This window comes from Pholcus phalangioides, unplaced genomic scaffold (assembly GCF_987345545.1).
Source record: "Pholcus phalangioides strain wild (caught in Gottingen) unplaced genomic scaffold, Ppha-v1.0 ptg000024l_1, whole genome shotgun sequence".
NCBI classification, from domain to species: Eukaryota; Metazoa; Arthropoda; class Arachnida; order Araneae; family Pholcidae; genus Pholcus; species Pholcus phalangioides.
The window spans coordinates 20,563,211-20,587,654 of NW_028301616.1; the positions used below are offsets into that span (position 1 = coordinate 20,563,211).

General features: G+C 36.0%; 1 protein-coding gene across 2 annotated transcripts in view; it reads right to left on the reverse strand.

The window, feature by feature from the left end:
- Positions 1 to 24,444, reverse strand: part of LOC149068961 (puratrophin-1-like) — a 155,223-nt gene that overhangs the window by 4,861 nt on the left and 125,918 nt on the right. For both annotated transcript variants that reach the window (XM_089250415.1, XM_089250416.1), the window contains 17 exons: positions 23,984 to 24,231; positions 20,397 to 20,535; positions 14,515 to 14,637; positions 12,727 to 12,909; positions 10,958 to 11,161; positions 9,300 to 9,973; positions 7,091 to 7,294; positions 6,042 to 6,117; positions 4,784 to 4,957; positions 4,361 to 4,450; positions 4,011 to 4,154; positions 3,351 to 3,428; positions 3,026 to 3,205; positions 2,268 to 2,445; positions 2,035 to 2,151; positions 1,705 to 1,911; positions 1,250 to 1,410 (listed from right to left, as the gene is read on the reverse strand). In XM_089250415.1, the coding sequence (XP_089106541.1) occupies positions 1,250 to 1,410; positions 1,705 to 1,911; positions 2,035 to 2,151; positions 2,268 to 2,445; positions 3,026 to 3,205; positions 3,351 to 3,428; positions 4,011 to 4,154; positions 4,361 to 4,450; positions 4,784 to 4,957; positions 6,042 to 6,117; positions 7,091 to 7,294; positions 9,300 to 9,973; positions 10,958 to 11,161; positions 12,727 to 12,909; positions 14,515 to 14,637; positions 20,397 to 20,535; positions 23,984 to 24,231 (3,180 nt within the window). The remainder of the gene's footprint in view (positions 1 to 1,249; positions 1,411 to 1,704; positions 1,912 to 2,034; positions 2,152 to 2,267; positions 2,446 to 3,025; positions 3,206 to 3,350; positions 3,429 to 4,010; positions 4,155 to 4,360; positions 4,451 to 4,783; positions 4,958 to 6,041; positions 6,118 to 7,090; positions 7,295 to 9,299; positions 9,974 to 10,957; positions 11,162 to 12,726; positions 12,910 to 14,514; positions 14,638 to 20,396; positions 20,536 to 23,983; positions 24,232 to 24,444) is intronic.

Here is a 24,444-nt window from a genome sequence, read left to right on the forward strand (position 1 = left end):
TCTTCAGTATCTGAAACGTTTGTAAAGCTTTATCCATGCGATTCATGACTGAGGTAAAACATTTCACTAACGATGCTTTATTCACCAATATCAACAGCACAATGTAACCTTATGTAAGCACCAGTAACAGGAAAATTTAGAAATGATTTGTTAATTGTACACCCTGCATTTTATGTTTCTGATATGCTTGTCCAGTGATTTACTTTCATGTAGCGCCCACTATTGACAAAAGTTGAACTGAAATTTTTTTTGCAACGAAAAATTCCCTTCAAGAGAAAAAAAAAAATAACTTTTTCACAAACCACATTTAAATACCAATTTGTTTAATTTGTGAACTGTTTACAAATTTATTGGATACCCTGTGTACACAAAATTTGTGAGGAAGATAAATTTTATCTTAAATTTTTAATTTTTTTACTAGTAAATGCACACGGTTTAGCACTTCTCTCATGCGTCTTCATTGGGATCAACAGTGGAGACCTGTTCCAAGAGAACGGAGAAAAATGAAATTTCATTATAAACGAATTCCAGATTTTTGCATTGTTCCTATATAAATTTATCTGGGAGGATTAGAAAAGTTTTCGGTAAAACGAGATTTTCCTATAACAGTATTCGTTAAAACAGGAATCGACTGTTATTTTGCCTTTAACCATGCATTTAAATCGCCAAAATTCTTGATCCAGCTATTGCTTCTTGTAAATAGTCAGGTTAGGGTTTTACCGCATTTCCCGAATAGATGAGTCCTCAGGGAATCTAAGACAAGGTGGGTCATGTCAGTAAAGATGCCCATGGGAACATAATAAGGATTGGATTGTTTGGTGGTTGGGTTATTCCCATTGTTGTGTGCAGTTCTTAGAAGAATTGTTGGAGAATTGCCCCATCCTCCCAGAATGCTTTGAATGCCCTGATATCACAGTGAATCTAAGGTTGAAACATTATTCTATATGGAAATGAAATTTTTTATTTTCTGAAAAATAAAAATATAATTACTGTATAATACATATAATATATTTTTGTTTACAAACAGTAAATGCTATGCTTATGTGCTCGTATTTGTATGCATGCTTGCTAGGAATCCGAGCTTCAGTTTTTGTTCCAAATCAAAATAAAACATCAGAGCCTCAACGTAAAATGAAATTGAAATCATACAAAACAAGGAGAAAGTTTGGGAAAAATAATGATAAAGTTGAAAATTAAGCAAAAAAAAAACAAAAAAACTTGACCAAAACCAAACAGAACATTAATTCACCTGATCATTCTGCACAGGCACAACAATTTTATCGGTGCAGTTTGCAGTAATAATTGCAGACTTTTGATGCATAACATCATTATGCTCAATGTCTTTTTGTCTGAAGTCGTTTTCAGTGTAACTGTCACCGGACATACTGGCATCAGTGAAGATTCCACTCTCTTTAAGTAAATGAAAATTATTTATAACATGCAAGGTGTAAAAAAATAAAACATTTTCTAAAATAAATCTTTATTTCTCATGCTAAATGAGCATGCACTTGCAAATAAAACATAAATGACATCATCATGCAAATGTTGTCACCATCATTGTTACCTTAAACTCGTAATTTTCAGTTTCTGATTTTAAGGATGAATTTTTGTGTAAAACCAGATACTTGTAGCTTTCATTTGAACATGAAATTTGTGAATGCTAAACTATGGCTCTGATAGATAATTTCAAAACGCATGACTTACCCGCGGAACATTGGGATTGGTCCGCTAGGGAAAGGCGTCGATTTTCTTTCTCGTTAGATTCTATCAAAGTGGCCGGAATGCATAAAGGGCCCCCAGACGAGGAACTAGAGTTCGAGGAACTGGCAACAGATGCCATAGACTGAGGTCTTGTGTTGCTTGTGAAGTTATCGCATCCAGACACAGCAATAGAATTTCGGAATCGTGGAGCTGGGAAATAGTCAAAATATTAATCATAATTATTGGTAATAATATAATATTTAAATATTTTTATGCATATAAAAGGCTGTAGATGGAGGTTTTATTATCATTATAAAATATTATATTCCGTACCTTTGTTCAGTTTCTGAATACTTATTGACCTGTCGCAGATTTGATCTTGGTTTGGGCCGATATCTAGACATGGTTTGCTTCCAATACCCATGGATGACATTTCAGCTAAACGCAACTCTGTGTGAGTAAACAAATTGAAGAATGAATTATATTATGAACTGAAAGGTGCATTTTCTATCATATGTGTCACTTGTTTAAAGATATAAACAAATTCAAAAAATAGTTGCATATACCTCTATTGCGAAGAGCTTGCTTCCATAGTAATTTCGAGATCTCTTGCACCCAAGCGTTTTTCACCTCCGCAGATGGTGCTTGCAGTGTGTATGTGTCTTGAGTTTTTCTTTTCCTGAACCAAATTTCAAATTTAGTTGGACTTTCACCAACTTGTTCGGTTAGTCCAATGTCGGTAGTCTATAATAGAATTATGGTATAAAAAAAGTGTGTGTTGAGTACGAGAAATTTTGAAGAGTACGTTCAACATTTCTCAAACTATTCAATATTTCTCGTCATTTTTCTCTTAAATCAGGGTTCTTAAACCGTTCAGAAATCGTTGGCCAAATTAAAACTTATCATGAAGCCTGCTAGCCACTGCACTCAGTCATACTGTGGTATTTAGAATTGCAAGATGGAATCCTTAGATCCGCTAGTACTCGATGTTATGTGCAGTGGCATCTTGAAGGATTGGCAAACATGACCACTAATGAAAACAAGGGTCCCAAATTATTGAAGATTTTCATTTATTCTGAAATAATTTATTTTACTAATTCTGAAATCAGTTTTTCCAAAAATTCTGCAATTACTTCCTCCCCAAAATTTTGAAATAATTATTTTTTTCAAAAATTCTGAAACTATTGTTTTATTAAGAGGTTTCAAGCATTTCTGCTAACTGTGACACATAATAGGTCCTAATAGAGCCACATTTGGCCCTCGGGCCATGCGTTCAAGACCTTCCCGTCTCTTAAATTACTAAAAACTCACTCATAACTCTTACCTTTATGCTGTGTTTATACTGAAAGAACTCATTGTTCTTACAAACAGGATCCCGCCTAGCTTTACTGAACAGGATCAAATCTTCGAAGAGAAATATATGACGCAAAGCCTTCTTGGATTTGCCTTGCCATACTAGAAATTCATCCTGTCTGAGAAGTCTCCCTTGTTCTTTTACGTTAACCTAATTATGGGGGAGAACAATTTCTCTGCTAGAGCGAAAAATATTTCATACAAAAAATATTCTAATAATTCAAGCTTCATCTCGTTTTTGATCAATGTAAAAATAAGAGAAAAAAAAGTATTTAGGGCTACAATGAATTACTTACATCACATTCTCGAAGAGCATCCATAGCTAGCAAGTCATTACCATGTCTAAGTTGGAAATGAACCATTTCTTCGGCAGCCTTGAAAGGATGGAAAAAACCCCTATTATTTTACACACATATTAAAAATTAAATTGAAATTTAAAAGTAAAATTTCAACTGGTATAAATTGAAATATGATTTCATTAATGGAAATTATTGAGATAAAATAATTAATGGAAGTTATTGAGATAAAATAATTAATGGAATTATAATTTTTTTTTGCATCTGAAACCAATACATTTCTTCTAATCAATAGGAAAAAAATTAGTGATGATTGACATCATTATTTTTTTGATGGTTTTTTTAGCAAAATTAAATTTACTGCTATACTACTTAACTGCACATACACCCCGTAAACATTCCTCTGGGAAATTTCTAGCAAATTGGTACATGCCATAATGCGTGTGTGTGTGTATTATAAAGTCCTGGTGTATTTATGTTGTAATAGTAGTTACGTGTGTTATATATTGGTGGGGTCATCCGTCTTCCATATTTTGAATTGAAAAATGGCAGATGCTTGAACTTTTTGTGTTACGTAATTATTGGGGTGAATGCCTGCTCTCTCTCTGTGGAGCGACTTTTTCACAAATAAATGTACTAAAGTTTTCATGAGAGACAAACCTTCAAATCATTATAATCGCAGTCAGTGGTGGGGCATTCCTTCAGCAGTTGCTTCAGAAGCAGGGCATATTTGCCCATTCTCTGTACAGGTTTTAACAAGTAGCTTGCCAAGTCCATCTTGTCACCAAGTTCTTTCTGCTTGTCCTATTAATTACAAAAACGAAATTAATTTTGTTAAATTTATTCATATATAAGCATACATATACTTATAGACATCTTTTTTTTAGTCACACATTTTGTGATTGATTTTGGAATGTTTTTCCGAGTCAACTAGAATTTTTCTTATTCAAGCAAAACATTATTGTTTCTTTGGGAAACGAAAATGATTGGGAAAAAATATTCATAGTTACCTTGAAAAAGTTATTGCCATATTCAGCCATGAGTTCATCAGATTTGGGTTTATTCTTATTGTACAGTGCATAGAGGTAAAACTGAGGTTCCTGAAGGATTAAAGAGTATATTAAAAAGAGTAGTGCGTAAGTAACTCAATTTTCTGATGTAAAACTCTGTTAGCAATCAAATGATACTCTGAACTATTCACATTCAAGTGTGGTATTCTATCCTGCTTATCTGTATTTACACGAATCTAATGCAAATCATCCACTTCAAAATAAAACCTGTTTATTTGGGTATGCATCATGATCACTGATAAATGCCCTTAAGTATAAAGAAAAACATGTATTTTTCGTAGGTGAGAAATAGAGTGTGCATGCATTAGGTTTGAGTAAGTATGGTAGAATGTGTGAATAAAAATCATTTGGAAATTAACTTACATATTTCAGGAAGCATTGCCCTACAGAATATGGAGACGACTCGCACATTTCTAATTCCTGAAGGAAATAGCATTTGTGAAACTCATGAATTTTCTCGATATTTCCGAATAGAACGTTTCTCTGTCCTCTCAGTGGCTGTGGAATTTCACTTTGTTGAAGAAGTGGAGTGTAATTCTGGAAAGGTCAAAGAATATGATAAGTTTCGTCAAAGCTTAAAAAACGAATACATTAGAATCTCTCGATAACAGATACCCACGGGACTGAAAGTTTTGTCCACTAATGGGGAGGCGCGATATACAGTAGAACCTCGCTTATACGAATTTCACATTTATACGACGTTTGTCTTTTGTCGCAATTGGCTCTTATTAAAATGCATAAGTTACCGTAAAAGTAATATACTGGTGGTTATGCATAATCACCAATCGTCTCGATAAGAAAAGTTTGATCAAATTTCACTACATTTAGCACTTTTACCGGCGATTATGCGTAATTCCCAAATAAAGTTGGAAAGTCTGATGTAATAGCCTACTGTACATGTATGTGGAAAAATTTATAAAACCTTTCTTCTCTTCATTAAGCCGATTAATTATTTTTACCCGTACGTGATATGCACACTACACATATTTTGCAGTAAAAATTGAATTAAAATAGGTGTGAAGAAGATGAAACATTCATAACAAGATTATTAATCTTGTAATGTTGGCTTTCTTCACATGTATCAATGAACAAAACCAACATTACCATTCGAGTTTACCATCCTGGACCATAGTTATGTTCAATAATTAAGCAATTAATTGACGATTTATCATACCTATCGGCTTCATATGATAAATTATTATTTTATGGCCAAAAATGAATGGATTTGACTTTCGAAAAAAATTAGAGGTTGCCTGATTTTAGTGTCCGCTAACGGGGAGTGAAATACATTGAAGTCCTATTCCACGGGACCGGAATAAGGAAAGTGCCCTTTAGGGAACGTTCCACTGTATATGAATAGTTTTGCATCGATTAATCTATTTATGGGCAACTTTCTGTCAACCAACTCGTTGGGCATTTTGCCGGTTGTGCCATGTATTTTTATTTGCTATTCGAAAAACTGTTAACGCACGCACGCACGCACGCACATTTACTTTTTGTCAGTTTTCTGAGAGATGTATCTAAATAGACAGAACTTTCATGGTACCCTTGCAATATTTATGTGAAACTTTAATTCATATAAGTTGGAAACATGTTTGATCACATAGTTAAGGATTTTTACCTCAATGATGTATTCCAACGATGCAACATAGTCTCTTTCTGTTTGTATCATTTCACGCATTATCAGCATAAGCAACCTGGAAAATGTATGCGAGAGAGGAAAGAAAAGTTAAAATACAATGTAGTCATTCTCCTGATGTTTAAAATTATTGTATTATTAAAATTCATGGAAGAGAAGCTGCCGTAGATACAAATCAAGCCACGCCCTAGATACATTTTTCAGTGATTATCATTAGAAGATGTGAAACTATGATATGTGATTTCTGCCTGCTATACATAATCTACGCTAATCATGCATTTCCTCGTCCCCGAGAGAAAAGATTACATTACAGTTACATGTACAGTTACTGAACATTTTTTCTCAGTACTAATTTTACAATATTGATTGATGTGATACGGACATCTTTTTATTTTTGGAGTCATTTTTTTATTTTATGGTCATCTTGTCGATTTAAATTTGGTTTTTGTTTCCTTTTTAAACAAGGGTGATGAAAGAAAATTTTTATCAAATACACACATCATAGAAGCCGCTAAGAGCAGATTCTGTGTAATCAAACAGTTTGTTCTCTAAGCAGGGATTCACGTATCCCTTGAGGAGGTTTCATGGGGTTTCCCGAGCATGGACGAAAAAGCACTCATTACATTAGTGTTGAGTATAATTCTGTAAAGACGTTCACAAACTTCATCTTATTGGCGAAAAGGGTCTCTGGCCCGCATCTTCAGGGCCGTCTTAAGAGTATCGTGGGCCCCCGGGCCAAGTGGTTTTTCGAAAGCCCTACCTGGTAAATTCTAGAAAATTTCAACCAGATCTAATTTTTGCGAAGCCCCTCTTCTCTTGAGGCCCCCTGGCCGTGCCCGGGTGGGCCCATGCGTTAAGACGGCACTGCTCATCTTATTGACATAAAGAGCCCGTTTACAATTACAAACGGTCAAGAAACCCTACTCTAAAAATGATTTTTTTTGGGAAAAAATGATTCAATTAAATTTAAAATTACACAGTTCTATGGTGATATGTTTTGTTTCTAAAATTATTTGCAAAATCATTCTCACTTCTTGTTTTTCTTTTCCACTTCCAACTCCGCATTTTTGGTGGACAGCAATTCCTCGAAATCAGAACAGGAAGCACAGCGCAGCAAATGCATATTGACAGGTGCTGGCTTTGATAGTTTTTTGTTCTGAGCATCAGAAGTATCGGGATCAGCTTCCTCGTCTTCCTCCTCTTCTTCAGTATCTATGCCGTCTTGATAATTCTCACTGGAATGAAAGCGAAATTTGTTCATTAATTTCATAAGTGAGGACAATAAATTCACATAGTTTTAAATTTGCATCCCAGGCAATACCTTTTTGACAAACATGAAAAAGGATAGAGGGTATCACTTATGAGAAACAGGAGGCATTTTATAAAAATATTTCTTTTCCCCCAATTTTCATAGTAAGGGTAAAATTGGATAAACAAATCATACACTGCTGCTATCACTTAGCAATGTCTGTTTCTCATATGTTCTGGCCCTGGGCAAACAAAACCTTTTGGGTACTTCTTATGAAGCTTTCTTCGAGGCAGAGGCTTACTTATGGGTAGAAGGGCATAGAAGGCCCGTGCCAACCCCTTCCCAAGGCAATCTATAATTAAAAGTATTCGCTGACATTTCCGTGAAAAATTAAAATATCGAAAGAAGATGCCACTGTTGAAATCCGAATGGGCCCCGAAAAACTTGTGAGATCTGGGCAAGCGCTTCGTTTGCCCACGCGAGGAACAGGATCTGTCACTGAAGTCTATATTTGCATTTTTTTTAAATGTTTTCATTTTAACCAGGTGTCTTGAACGCATGGCCCGCAGGTCACGTGGTCCTCGCATTTTTTTTTTCAGAAATTTAAAAAAAAAAAAAATTAGATTATTTTTTGCAAATATCTAAAAGCATTGAAAGACGATTAAACTAAAAAATAATTCGGTAAAGCCAGTCGTGAGATCTTTTCCAGATTCAACAGTAACATTCTACATTTAATAAATTAGTATTATAATAAGTATGGGGGGGGGGACAAAAACTTTTTGATGGCCCTGATTTCTTATATATTTTAGGAGAGAAAAGTCCACCCAAAAAGGCATACATGATTACAGAATCTACAGAAATACTGCAAAAACGCTATAATGAGAGAAATGATTCAGAAATAGTTTTTTGAAAAAAAAGAAGAGTTTCCTAATCATTTATGAATTCTCATGGTAATTCATAATTGATGAAAGAAATAGTTTTAAGAATTGGAGAAAGAAATAATTTCAGGAATTGAAGAAAGAAAAAACAATGCCATAATGAATGAAAAAATATTTACAGAATTACTCAAAGGGAGAGAGAAATATTTTTAAGAATTTACTGAAATAAAAAAAATTCAGGATAAATGCAAAAATAATTTCAAGAATCAATTTCAGAATAAATGAAGAAATAAATCAAAAATATTACTGAATTTGTTTTCCAGAATAACTGAAAAAATAATTTGAGAATCATTTAAAGTTATTCCAGAATATATAAAAGAATTAGCAAATCAAAACCTGCTTCAATATTGATGAAAGAAATGATTTCGGAATTGATCGGAATAAATAATTATTGAAAAAAATAATTTTTCAGCTTTTTCTGAAATAATTTGAGAAGTCTTCAATGATTCGGGGCCACTGTTCAACTCGGGGCTGTTGTGTCCTGTTGAAACACCATTGCATCTTACGGGTGCCTAGGCACGACCTCCTAGGCTGACCATAGGTCCTCAAGAAAAAATACGGGAAATCGGGATCGTAACTACGGCAAAGTTTTCCCGCTGCATAAATCATTGAAAAATCGCCAACGGCGGGAAATGAAGCATTAGTCCAAATTGCAGGCGATTAAAATGAATTCCACGGAATGCAACGTTTAATATGAAAGAATATGTCAGCATTTACAGTTGTAGTTACAGTATCATAAAATAATTCATGAGGTGAAAAATAATTTCAGTAAAGAAAAAAAAAATCAAAAAGGCTTCGTTGAAAATACGTGAAAAAATGGCGTTTTCACAAAAGAAGTCGGAATGGTCAAAATTACGTGAAAATACGGGACGTGCGGTCACCCTATGAGTGCCTCTTTGAATTCCATCTTGGAATTCTAAATAGTTATGAGCTGTTGACCCGCGGGCTTCGTGAGAAGTTTGAATTAGGCCCGCAATGTCTAAAAAGGTTGAAGCCCCCCCCCCCTGAATTATTTGATCTGAATATTGAATGAACGAAGAAAATACTAATTACTTTTCCATCAGTTGTCTCTGTTCCTCCATCAGTATGTTTTGCTCTCTGACTTCATCAACAACTTTGTTCAGAGCCTCCTCGCATGTTTTCCAAGAGTTATCGGGATTAAGCTCTTTTAGATGGACGATACTGTGCACAGATACCGAGCTCAATGTACTGTTAGAAGAGTCATCATTCATCTTCTCTTTGCTCTCTGCACTGGCAGAACCGCACATCTTCAGGTTTGAATTGATTCCCGTACTTTCTGATGGATATGATCTCCTATACCCGGCCGAACTATAGTTATTGGAGAAAGTGAGGTTTTCTTGAGAGCCATCTCGCGTGAAAGGCAGTAGCCTCTTGAAAACATCCTTCTGTGAGGTGCTGTGATTTCTCAGTCCAACTGCGGGGTAGTAACTGCTTGGGAACGCAGTGTACGAACGAGTCGGCTCGCGGAATATCTGCTGCGAACCATAGATCGGGCTGTTCTCCTGCAAGTAAATATTTGAAGAGCATCTATAAGGTGTACTGGCAATGATTGGCATCCATGCATATGACTTTGGCGTACGAATGCTGCTGTGGCAGTCACTATTCAGTTTGGAAGCGCGTTGATCTATTTGCTCCTTCGCTCTGCGCAAAGTGGAGACGCGGGCTTGAACGAGATCGACAGTTTCATGGCACTTATTTTTGGCTACCTGGAAAAAAAAAGGAAAAAAAGCACATTAGTATGCAGTCGCAGATCGTTAACGACATGTGGCTCGTATAACGACTCACATCGTTCCTTCAAAAATGGACGTTATATCGAAAGGAGACATATAGGATACGCGTTATAGAAAACATAAAATAGGTCTACTCGTTAAAGAAAACATAAAATAGGTCTACTCGTTAAAGAAAACATATAGGATAGGCCTACTCGTTATAGAAAACATTTGGTATTCATCCTATCAGTAATGTAATGGTCGCTATAACGAGCGTCTCGGAGAGCAATGCAGACCTTCAACACTATACAGGATGTCCCATAAATTCGTAAACAGTTTAAAAATTTATAAAAATGAAGGAATCGGTATATTTTTGAATGCGGTTTCCGAAAAAGTTATTCTCACGAGAAAAGGGATATTTTTAGGGAAAAGAAAAATGGTTCAACTTTTTAACTTTTTGCCGATAGAGAGCCCTGCACGAAAGAAAATAACTGAAAATATGCAAATCAGTGTCTTATAAAATTCAGGGTGTACGATTAACAGCTCATTTCTGAATTTTCCCGTTGCTGGTGCTTATATAAGATTTCCATTGTGATGTTGAAATTCGTGGATAAAGCACTATTGGGTGAAGCAGTTTTACTTCAGCCACGAATCGCCGGCTGAAGCTTTACGAAAGTTTCGGATACAGAAGAGATTGAAGTATTCAAGTTCAACTATCCCTGTCGGACTTTCGTGCAGTGCCCTCTATCGAGAAAAACTTGAATTGTACTGAAAAAAATTCCCCTTTGTGAGAACAACATTTTCGCAAACCGCATTTAAATATGCCAATTCCTTCCATTTTTATGAATTTTTGAACTATTCACAAATTTATGGGACACCCTGTGTTTATGACGTATGTCAGTTGATGGTTTGAATTGCCTGCTATTTGTGGAGGTGAAGGGAAACTAAATAACAATATTGAAGGGGTAAAACCAAACTCACTTGACATTGTTCTAATACCCTTTTATTCTTCAGTTTCTTGGCGAGTACAGAAAGCTCATCAAGCCTGTCTTCATTTATTGGACTTTGATCTTTGAGATGATCTTCCAGTTGTGTTACGACTCTGCTGATTTCATCAGATGGCGCTGAGGGATCAATCTTCATTACAGAAACGAATCTCATCGTGTCTAGTGCCCATTCATAAGACTGAAAAGAAAATGCAATGCAATTAATTTCTTCCCAATCGAACCGATCGGGAATCTGGAGGGAAATCGGTTGTCACCGACTCCGCCATTAGCACTTTTCCACAGTCCAGACTGGCAGAGGAAAGACAAAGTTAGCCTCTGTGCATGCCATCGTCCAGAGATGTATGATGTCGGGTAAGGACAGGATCACAACTAGGGGAGATCAGGCGGATCTGGTATCCCGGGCGCTGGATCTAGAGGGGGGCGATGAATTCACCCGTTAACTCGAGGGTGTTCAACCTCTTGGAGAGTTTGGGCCACTTCATGGATTTGAAAAAGTATGTCCCGGGTTCCTTAATTGAGTGATCTAGAAGGATATATATCAGTCGGTTACTGAAATGATCCATGATCTTTAAATGTCGAGGCACAAGTTATCTGTAATGCGCGATCTGAAAATGCGCCGTAAGGCACTGAAGTGATCTGGGGTTGTGCCGCGAGTTACTCAAGTTGTCTGGGAATGTGCCGTGGGCCACTGGAGAAGAGTGAAACTGCATTACGATTCACTTAAGTGATCTGGAAGTGCCGATTAGTTCATTTTTTACAAAATTATGTTTTGGTCAAACCGCTACCCATGGGTCAAACATGCATTCTTTAACTGCTCTTTCTACATCAAACGGGATGCCGAAATGTGTGCTCGCCTGGCTGAGAATGTATCTAGTTGCGGCCCTGGGTAAGGCCACAATGTTTTCTTTCCTTGGTGCGAAACATATTCCAGGGTAACTTACGCGAGATTTCTCTTATATCGACGTGGTAGAGGTAATCAAGGACAAAAACACGCGAGGACGTCCATTCATCAACTTCTACCTGAGGCTTTCGTCAGCAAATGTCTGAACGCTCCCCGTTGTTGGCTAGATGCATCCTCTCCTCTCGTTGACAATTCTACAGCCTTCGTATTAGAAGAAATAAAATGAGTGCTGCCGATTTAGCCATGCGACAGCACCTTCACATAGACACCTGTGCGATCGTTCAAAGGTTTCAGATCTGGCTTGAAACATGTCGAAAAACACTCCCGTCGTAGTGTTTTTGAGCTCCCAAAGCTTTTTCGCCCGCAACACCATACATGAAAATGCATGTTCGCCTTTTTTCATGATTCAGGAAATCAACCTTTCTTTCTGCAATACACGATCGAAATGGCGATAAGGGCTTTATACATTCAATGAAAGCGCCGTCTAGTGGTTTTACCGCTTGCGTTACGGTCATGCATAATGTGACGAAAATTGCTTGTGCCACGGGCCACTTGAGTGACATTTAAATGCGCCGCTGGTCGCTTAAGTGATTTCTAAATGACGGGTGCTCTGTGAATGAGTCGCGGGTCACCGAAATGATCTGGGAATGCGCCGCGGGTCGCTTAAGTGCTTTGGAAATGTGCCGTTGACCAATCAAGTGATGTGAAACTGCCCCACGGGTTGCTTAAGTGATCTGAAAATGTTCATTTTTACAGAATTAGGTTAGAGGTAGCGGGCCGCATCAGATGACTCCGAAGACCATGGGTTAAGCATGTGTATATGCTGTATACCATCGACTTACTTTATCCAGGAGGTTGTAACACCTGCTGGTGTCTTCTAGTCTTTCCCTCGCTTCTTCTAAGCGGTCAGTGAATTCTTCCAACTGATTTTTCAATAGACACGTCATACCATTTATGCCGGCGACAGACACTATCTTAGGCTTTGGTGCTTCGTCCAATAGGTCGTTTCCACGCTCGATTTGTCGCTATAAAGAGTAAATATCACTTTAGCACAGAGTAAATATAACTACAAGACGTTTTAAAAAGATGAAATTTTCAGCTCGAACACTCTGAAGAAGTTAATTAACATGCCAGCTTTCTAAGTTATGAAAAGCTCGTATAGCTATCACCATATGTTTCGCGTATATAGGGTAATAGTGTTGGTCAGAAGAGTAGGCAGATTAGGAGGGCAATAGGGAGCTCCTGTCCTTCTCCTCAAGCCATGCATTTTTTTAAATATCATTAAAAAAATGAAATACCGGCAGAAAATGCTTTTTATAAGCTATTTTAATCAATTTCTGTTAATTTAAATACTTTTTTGAAGGTCGGTAACTTAAAATTTTTCTAGATAAAATTCTTTGGAACCCCCCCCCCCCCCACGGCCTTCAAAGGTCGATCTCACAGAAGCCCCCGTTGGTGATTTACATGGAAATTCGTATCCTTTGCGCAAATTGATATCGGGTGATTTAGGCTTCCAAATACAGTCAGCATTGAAAAACCTACGGTACAGTGAAACTTGTCAGTTAAGACACCTACCTACATCGCACGGTTTTCAATGGAATCGGCTATGATCTTCTACGCCGCAGAAAAAAAATATACACAATATTTATACCTCTATTATCAACCAAACTTCAACCTGTTTCTCGCGAACACCGTGGTGCTCCTCTACGTATGTCAACTTTGCCGTAAGGGTGCTTTTCGTTTCCCGATAAGTATAGGCAGTGCTCACGAAAGTTTGAAGATACTCGCTCTATATCTTGGACAGATTTGGATGGAACCTTTATTCATCATAGGTGTCTAACTTAGACAGGTTTTACTATAATTGATGGTATAAAATTAATATTAATTCTAAATAAGCATTTCCCCGTAACAAAGTTTTTGTATAGAGCTTATAGTATTATGTGGTTTTTAATATACAGTGAAAAGAGAGAAATACATTTGATTAATGAATAAAGTTACTTGGAATATTTTTTATAAGACAAGGGTGCTCAACCTTTTTGAGATTGCGGGCCACTCAATTAGTTTGGAAACGTGTCGCGCGGCACACAAGTAATCTGGAAGCGCGCCATAGATGCGACTCAAGTAATCTAGAAATATCTCACTGGCAGCTTAGGTGATCTAAAAAGGTACCAGGGTCCACTTGAGTAATCTGGAAGTTTTTCATGGGCCATTCAAGCGGTAGTGAAGCATGCCTCGGGAAACTTAAGTTATTTGAAAATATGCCCCAGGTTGTTTAAGTAATTTGGAAATATTCGGTGAGCAACGCTGGGGAATCTTTTAAAATCCACGAGCCACTTAATAGATCTGGGAATGCTGCACGCAATGTGGTATACAGGTATAGACAACCAATGTTTAACCAAACAACACAAATACAAAAACAAAGGCCACAACTGGCAAATTGCCCAATGAAGTAGCTAAAAAAAACAACCAAAAAATTCATAAAAGTAATGGATGGCGATGATCGAGTTAATATCTTAGAACAATTAGATTTGAGTTCACGGGCCATATCAGATGATGAATACGAGGGCCACATTTGGCCCACGGGCCTCGGGTTGAGCATGTGTGTCGTAAGAAATGGAATTTTTACTTGCCATCGCCAAGAAGTAGAATTTTTCAAACTCGTTGACTTGCTCTTTGATGGCGCTGAAGTTTTCTGACATGTTTTTGTGCCATTTCAAGGTTTCGTCTCCCTTGTGACACAACCATGACAGGATCTGCAGACAAGAAAAAGAATATACTTCGAATAAAAAACTTTCTCTTCGTATTTAGGTAATTTTTTTTGACAACATAAATTTTCTATATATACAGAAATTTTTAGACATTTATTTTCAATAATTATTGGCGATAAAAATTTGTGGTACAGTCAAACTCAGTTATAACGACATCGACGCTTCCGTGGAATTTTGTCGTTATAACCGAAGTTTGTGGCATCAAGACCTTTTTTTAATGTAAAAACGGTCTAAATTAGAAGTGAAATATATTCGACGCAATCTCTCTCTCTCTCTCTATCTCAAACACTGCATGAAGGTAGTATTTCATTATGATTAGTGACCATATTTGATCGAGGGAAATAGGGGATCATAAACAACGCCGTAACTAGGATTTTGGGGAGCGCAAACCATGATTTTGCCACCCCCCAACACAGTAAAATTCGATGATTTTATAACGGTGCATTGTTCTCACTTAAAATTTTCGATCGGTTGCCCACAAAACGGAAGGGTTTGAATTTTCAACGTGGTCCAGCAGCAGGTCGATTGCGCTCAGTCTGATTTTCGTTATTATATGTGATGGCGGGCGGGGGTTGATTTTGAAACTTCTCAAACATGTCATTCATTGTATGTTACCATTAGTCATACGTTAAAATTATGTGCAATTCGGTTAAGAGCGATCAAAAATGTATTCACGCGTGACAGAAAAAAATGTTTTCATTAGCGTCCTCTGCCGTTGATTTGGAACATTAATTACTGAATCAATGCATACCATAGGAATAAATTTTCATTCGAAGTTGTTCATGTGTTGTTAGTCATTATTTTAATATAATTTATCACAATTGAGTTCAATCATACAGAAATTTGTTGCAGTCAAATATCGATTAATACATATATTGTTTACATTGCAGTGGGCAGATTTTGATCCATATCAAGACAGTTCCAGTTTCGGTTTTTTTACGCGTCAAGATTAATTAGTTTCGTATTTTAGCGCCATCTATCTTTGGATTTAAATAATACTCTCTGATTTTAAGTATAATACTGTCTTATATATAATAGTGATTTTAATTTTAATACTCTCTGATTAATTTTTGTACGCGATATTTTTATAATTTCTATCACTTCTTTTATCGGAAAAATCAATTCTTCAATAATTTACAAAATACTTGATTGTTTTGATACGTAATGCCCGCTTAATTACTTATCCGATAAAAAAAAAATCGGATACACAGTGAAATATATCGGTTGATACGATGTCGCTTCTGCTTCATGCACCTCTGTATTGGAATAACGTTTAAAAACTTGGTGGGATATGCAGGGTGTCCCATAAATTCATAAATAGTTTGGAAATTCATAAAAATCGAACGAATCGGTATATTTGAATGTGATTTCCGAAAAAAAATTCTGTATACATTATACATTTGTCGTTATAACCGAAGTTTGTGGTTTCAAGACATTTTTTTAATGTAAAAAAGGTCTAGATTAGAAGTGAAATACATTCGACAATGTTAATCAATATTATAATTAATATTATTTATTAATATTATTATAAATTACCTTTGGTGAGAAATACAGTACTGCAGAAAGTCTGCAGTGATTTAAAATGTATTTTTCAAGATGAAAAAAAAATTACAATGAGAAAATTACGCGAGTGAGATAAATATTTACAACCTTAAAACACAATTTATAAATTTTGCAACTTATTTTCATCCCCGGTTTTATTAACGATTATGAATCAAAAAAAGCTTTGTTGGAAAAAAAGAAAGAAAAACGGGACATTTTTTTTTGTGAAAAAAAAATTGAAAAGTGAAAAATTTTTTACTCAAAAAATAGGGATCATGTTAATAAGTAAGTTGGACCGTCGAACATGATTTTTTTTCTCAACATGAAATGTTTTGTTAGTCTGTGGTATCACCCAATGAAGGGAGCGTCAAGATAAATGCAGTATACGAAGGCTGGCTGATGCGAAGATATAGTTAGGAAAGAGAAAAAAAATTCAACTGCGCTTGGGGGGAATCGAACCCTCGTACTTTCACAGTACGGTCCCGTTAAGTGCGCACGAGCTCCAAGGGAATATTGATATATTCGTTGCCTTTGTAGTCTAGTACAGTGCTTCTTAACCTTTTTTTTTGCCCATGGCCCCCTTTGAACCATATTTTTTTTCTCGTGGCTCCCTGCCTTACCCAGAGTCTTCGACCCTCATCTAGAAGCAAGATCCTTTATATGTATTGAAATCATTTCTTCAGTGAATTTATACTGAACGAAAACTTTGCCTCCAGACCACTGGCCTAAAAGTTATTGATCTCCCCGCTAGTCCGAGTTCTATCAGGACCCTCTCAACATCACGCCCCTCCAGGCAAAGAGATGCTATGGTAGTCCCATACTTAGCTGGAAATAAACAGCCTACATATTTCCTACTGATTTTAAAAATTAATTGTACTATACTATACAAAATATCATAAGGTGGGGTCACTTATGGACATGAGGCCCCCAGGCATGACCCCTTACAAGAGTGGGACTGTCAGAGTTGCAGCCCGGGGCCTGATATGGTTTTCATCATTTTTTGTTTTTCACACTATAATTTAATATAGAGAAAGGGTCTGTGTAAAATCTAGCCGAGGGACCTGCGAAAACCCCCATCCCAACTTGTTGCAAAATGTAGGCGGTGAGGCCCGGGTGGGTCCATGCCCTAAGACGGCCCTGGTTTTATGGGTGGTTTTGTTGGATTCTGTAAGTGTATAGTCACTAAAAAATATAAAAGCTTTATTTCTTCACACTTTAATGTTTCTTCTTAGCTCTCTGCAGCCCTCCAAATCACCTGTCATGGCCCCTTTCTCCATTTTCTTCCGTGGCCCCCTTGAAGTATCCCAGTACCACTAGGTACCATATGGCCCCCGGTTGCGAACCACTAGTCTAGTACGTTCACCCGGAAAGTGGAAAGATGCGGGTTCGATTCCCCGCAAGGGCAGTTGAGCTTTCTCTCTTTCCTAAAGATATCTTCGCATAAGCCAGCTGTTATAAACCTTCGTATGGATAGCGGGGAGTGACATCATCCTCGGATAACGAGTTATAGCTATTGGGAGGGGGTCATCACTTCCTCACGCTCTAGATCCGTGACTCTCCCACAGGGTTTCGGAGATCGATCTTATTTATAAGGCTTTTGTTCATTATAAATTTAATTTTGGCAAAATTCAATTCAATAAGTAGAAAGGATCTCGCTCCTGGATGGGGGGGGGGAGGCACTTAGGGAAGCAGAGGGCCACAAGAAGAAAATATGGCCCGAAGGTGGAGCCCGCGGACTAAAAAGTTCTCAAGGAAACTACTGCCTCAGAGTATCCAGGACTGCAAGGGTCCGCTGCCAAGGGAACATTGGAAACCGCTGTTTTAGAGCATCACTGATGACAAATGTTTTATAACGTATTAAATGATTTTTAGCTGGGCGGAGTACAATAACCTACGAACTTATAAGTCATTCAATCCAGTAACAGGAACACTGAGATATTAACCAGTTGGAAAACAAAACCTTATAAATGACTCATTCCTTCCGCCATATCAAACAATCCTGAACAAAAACAAGAATGTAATGATTCAACAACCGGGAAGGGAGGGAGAGAGCACACACACACACACACACACACACACACACACATCAATGTGATTCGAAAGATTAACTAAACTAAAAATAAACGAATAAAAATAATCCACGTGATGGTAATGAGTGCCACACCGAACAGAAAATGGTTGCCATACACGCGCAGCATGTATTCACGCAGACATAATATTCATGCGCCGGATGTCGTTTCATTAATCACTTCTCAGCGCAATTATAGCAGCGGCAGCATTCCTTCTTGAGCTCGATCTCAACATGCGATAAAGAAGAAGTCATCGTCATCGTGGAAGAGCCTTAAGGCTTCGTCATCGCCTCTAGGCATCCAGGACTCGTTTCCAACTAGACACAAAATGCCTATTTATTATTATTATTTTTTCGTTATTGTGTATTCGATACGATGCTACACAGAGTCTCATTACCTCCAGGTATATATATATTCGTCGACATTTATTATTTTTGTTTCTTATTATGATTAAGTTCGTGAGAAAGTTGGTTGTGTCCATGTTTTGTTTCGGGATAACTGCACAGTCTCCGCGTTATAAGTTTTGATGGAAAGGGTTTCTTATCTATAACGAGATCAGTTTAAATCGTGGCCAGCGATTACGCGACTGAATGGCGATGATTTATCATCATATCCTTACGAGAGATTCCGTGTAAAGCTGCTTTTTTTTTTTCCTCTCGAGTTTTGTTTGCTACTACTGCATGAACTGCTTTAATCAGCCGCTAGAGGTGTATGGCGCATGTTTACGACGAAGGGCAAGGGCACCACAGACGTACTTTTACTTTCAATGATGCGTAATTGCCTATATCAGGTGGAATCAAAGTCAAGTCGCATAAATATTGCTTAAAATACTTTACGATGACACTTCTGCTGCCATCTATTGAATAAAAACAAAACTACCTGTTATAGATCGTTCGAGTTCATCGAATGATGGTTTTAAACAGGTGTGCAGCATGAAAGTGAATAATATGTGATATAATACCATTTCTTTTTTATGCTTCAGACTGGTGTGAATTTGATGTGCCAAGTACATACTCGTGGACGCAAATGAGTTAAGAACAAATATTTTTTTCATGAACTTGAATTTTCAGCAATTCGTTAATATATTTCATTAATTTTTGCGCTAATTTGAATTTAATTGTGTGTCATTTTTTGTATGAATATTTCACAGCATTATTGTATATTCTGTAATAATATATGAATTCGCGGATGATGATTCTTCCCCCCCCCCAGAAAATACATAATATCGGGGTTCCAGAACACCCCCCCCCTCCCACACACACACACATCAAACTTATTTGAAACATCGAAATTTTCGAGACGTTCTTGGCCCCGCTACTATTTTTGCAACCAGTTTCGCGTATGGCGTGCATGGCCTTGGTCCTGTTGCCAGGCCCATCAAAAAATTCGCATCCGATGGAATTTTCAAAACCGCTGGACGTGCATTAAAACGATAGGCTGATACCATACACCTAGAATACAGTACATGCATATTCATAATTTTTCATTCAAATACAGTGAAACCACGATACAACGAATCTCTACAGACCAAGAAAAATATCGTTGTAGACAGATTATCCTTATATCGAGAGGTAGCGTTATCATCATGCGCCGCCGAGTTCATGCTGTGTTGTAGGCATCTCCTCTGAATTGGCGTTGTTAGTACCACTATAAAATGCATTGATATGCATTTATTCGGCAGGAAAAAATTCTAGTTGATTAATTGATAAATAAAATTTAGTTGGTTGTTTCACCCTGAAAAGTAGCTTCCCTCATAAAATTTCTGTGTACTACACAGAAAGTAGCTTCACGGTAACTTCACTATCACTTTCAGAGGTATTAGTGCAAAATATACCGATGCTATTAAACACTATTGAAAGAAAAAAAACATATGATTTTGAGTATAAAATTTTTAAATTATTTTAAAATAATTTTTATATATTTGAATTATAAAAACTCTCGTGGTAGCAGTTATACAATCTCTCCAAAAAATGTTATAGACGGTTTTATCGTTGTAGAGGAGTTTACCATTAGAATGTAGGCAATTTCAAATAAGATTGGAAAAAATATCGTTTTTAAAGGATTTATAGTTATATCGAGTATCGTAGTAGCGAGTTTTCACTGCATGATCAAATTATTCAGATTTGACATTACCTGACTAGATTCTTCTTCGAACGACCTCAGCATCATACATTCTTGCAACTTCCCGAGACGTTTATTGGCCAATTTCGTCAGCTTCTGCAAGATTTTCTTCAGCTGCTTGTACAGCAGAGTGCAGCGCTCGACACATTCCCTGCGACGAAAATTCCAAAACCCATACAGTACACATACACTTTACAAACTATAGTAAGAAATCGGTCGAGGTAAAATGATGTAATTCACAGTCGCAAAGAAAACATAACACGATAATAACTGAGCTGACAGAATCGGTTATTAGAAGGAAACCACCAACAGCATGATAATAATGATGACATCACCTTACTGTTAATAAATTTTCATAAGAGAAAACATTAACGCCAAATCTCATGGATACGTCTAAGAAATGATCTTAGCCATAATGATGATGACACTAATTATATCGTTTGTCAATATAATACGGAACAAGGAAAAATAAAAAAAACCAAACACCTGAGTCTACTTTTGTTTGTAAACATTTTTGAAAATAATCATCATCATCATCAAGATAATACTCTAATAGTGAATATAAAAGAAAACTCTTGTATCATTATTATGTAAAACAGGTTCCGCGCGCCATTTTGTTTTTAATCAATGGAGGACGAGGAGGGGGGAAAAAAACGCAGTTTTTTAGCAGCTGTGGCTTCAGAAAAGAAAAAGTGAAGGACGATCCAGTCATATGAGACTTGCCATCAAAAGATGCGGAAGATATATCAAACATGATCATGTTTTATCGTTACATTAGAAGCAGCTTCCGTGAAGTACACGGTGATTATAATTAACGTTCAGGTGCCAAAATGATGTCGAATGGGAGACGCAGAATGTTTGTAATTTCGCGTGAGAGTCCTAGATTCTTGTTTTCAGTGAAGCAGATATATAGAAAATTTATATTTTATAAATTCGTTATATTTATTAATATGTACAAAAAAATTCCGCTAGGGGGAGATAATCGGTGTTTTATCACAGTGGAAAGAAATTATGTAATGTATGTAGCTTCAGCCATGCATGGATTTTTGCTGCCTGCAATTTCGTAATTCTGGGTGTTAATCGTACGGCAAAGCTTCGATCTATCGCTGAATATATTTCAGGATTCCAGCCAGTGGCATCTAAACGAGTAGGCTAACAGAGACCGGTTCGGAATGAGGCCCCCCAATCTCATTAATTATGAAATTATTTCTTTCATTAATTTTGGAATGATGTTTTTCGTCAATTCCAAAGTCGGTCTTTTATTAGTTCTGCAATTATTTTTCCTGAATTCTCTGAATTTTCACCTATTCCGAAATTATTGTTAATCACTTTTGAATTTATTTCTTGATCACTTTTGAATTTATTTCTTGATCACTTTTGAATTTATTTCTTGATCACTTTTGAATTTATTTCTTGATCACTTTTGAATTTATTTCTTGATCACTTTTGAATTTATTTCTTGATCACTTTTGAATTTATTTCTTGATCACTTTTGAATTTATTTCTTGATCACTTTTGAATTTATTTCTTAATCATTACCTTCGTTTCTTAATCATTACCTTCTGAATTCATTTCTTATATAATCATTACCTTCTGAATTCATTTCTTATATAATCATTACCTTCTGAATTCATTTCTTATATAATCATTACCTTCTGAATTCATTTCTTATATAATCATTACCTTCTGAATTCATTTCTTATATAATCATTACCTTCTGAATTCATTTCTTATATAATCATTACCTTCTGAATTCATTTCTTATATAATCATTACCTTCTGAATTCATTTCTTAATCACTTTTGCATTCATTTCTTAATCACTTTTGAATTCATTTCTTAATCAGTTCTGCATTCATTTCTTAATCACTTTTGAATTCATTTCTTAATCAGTTTTGCATTCATTTCTTAATCACTTTTGAATTCATTTCTTATATAATCATTACCTTCTGAATTCATTTCTTATATAATCATTACCTTCTGAATTCATTTCTTATATAATCATTACCTTCTGAATTCATTTCTTATATAATCATTCCCTTCTGAATTCATTTCTTATATAATCATTACCTTCTGAATTCATTTCTTATATAATCATTACCTTCTGAATTCATTTCTTATATAATCATTCCCTTCTGAATTCATTTCTTATATAATCATTACCTTCTGAATTCATTTCTTATATAATCATTACCTTCTGAATTCATTTCTTATATAATCATTACCTTCTGAATTCATTTCTTATATAATCATTACCTTCTGAATTCATTTCTTAATCACTTTTGCATTCATTTCTTAATCACTTTTGAATTCATTTCTTAATCAGTTCTGCATTCATTTCTTAATCACTTTTGAATTCATTTCTTAATCAGTTTTGCATTCATTTCTTAATCACTTTTGAATTCATTTCTTAATCACTTTTGCATTCATTTCTTAATCACTTTTGAATTCATTTCTTATATAATCATTACCTTCTGAATTCATTACTTAATCACTTCTGAAGTTAATTCTGATTTTTATTGAATTCTGAAATTATGTTTTTAATTCTGAATTCTAATCAATTCTGAAATTGTTTTAAATTTTTGTTCAAAATTTTAACCAATTCTGAAACTGTTTCTTGAATTCTCACTTTTCACCAATTTCGAAATCATTTCTTCATTTACTTCTGAATTTTTATAAATTCTGAAAAAAATTCTTTTTTTTTCTTATTTTAGCTTCGCCAATATTGAGAATATTCCTTCCTTTAGTTTTGAATTTTCTCCAATTCTGAATCTACTTCTTTTAGTTATGAATTTTTATCAATTCTGAATTTAAAAAAAAATTATGAAAATTTATTTCTGAATTTTTAGTAATTCTGAAATTTCTCTCTTTAATTCTAAATTTTAAAAGATTCCGAAATCATTTATTACTCTTTGATTCTGAATTTCTATGAATTCCGAAATCATTGATTCTTTCTTTAATTCTGAATTTTTTTTTTTAAATCGTAAAAAATTTATTCTTCTGAACTTTTATCAATTCCAAAACTTATTTTCCCTTAATACTACAATTACTTCTTTCATTGATTTTGAATTTTTATCGAGTCTGAAACTATTTCTTTCAATAAGTCTGAATTTTTATTAATCCCATATACTCATATATAAAAAAAAATTCCGAAATCCTGAAATTATTTCTTCTTCCAGTTCTGAATTTTCACCAATTTTTGAAATTATTATTTTTTTTATCCTAAATTTTCATCAATTCTGACATTATTTCTTCCTTTGGTTCTGAATTTTCACCAATTTTGGAATTATTTCTTCCTTTAATTCTAGATTCTCCCCAATCCCGAAATTATTTCTTTTGCGTAAAAAGCAAGTATAAATTTTCCGCGATTAGAAGGAAGTTATTATAAAGCACCGATTGTGTTCCTAGCGGCAAATTTTGTCACGAATTGTATGTATTCTGGCTGTATACTACGAAACACAGAATCCCATCACGCTGCTGAAAAATTTCTAAACATTCTGACCCGTGTTTCTTGTGTTTCAGGCAATTTTTAAAAATAGGAACTCTCCAACTCCAATCACCGTGTATTAACCAGATAGCTGAACACACGTGCCTTCTCACCTGTAATCGTGGTTGTGGGGATGCCTGCGCTGGTACGACTCGAGCTGCTTCAGCAACGAATCGCCTTCGGCTTCCAGATGGCGGAGTTGCTCGTCCTCCAGTGCTTCCATGATCTGTTTCTTGTGGTGGTCTATCATCTGACAGCTGAGGCTGGACGAGGACGGCAGCTGATGGCCCCGGAGCTCTTGCATCACCGACAGTAGATGATGGCCAGTCTCGCGGCATCCAGTCGTGAACGGGTCCAGCAACTATGGACAGACACGGAAGCAAAATATCAAGTATTTATCCAAGTTTCCCTCTCAACTACCGTGTTGAAATTTTTTTTTTTACTACAGCCAAGGCTGCCCTTATCATGCGCGATGAGAAAATAATTCAAGGGCTCCCTCCTTTATGATAAGAATGATTTTTGCCGATCCCCTGTTATTTACCTGGACCCTCTTCAGTCCATGGCCCCCTTTCGA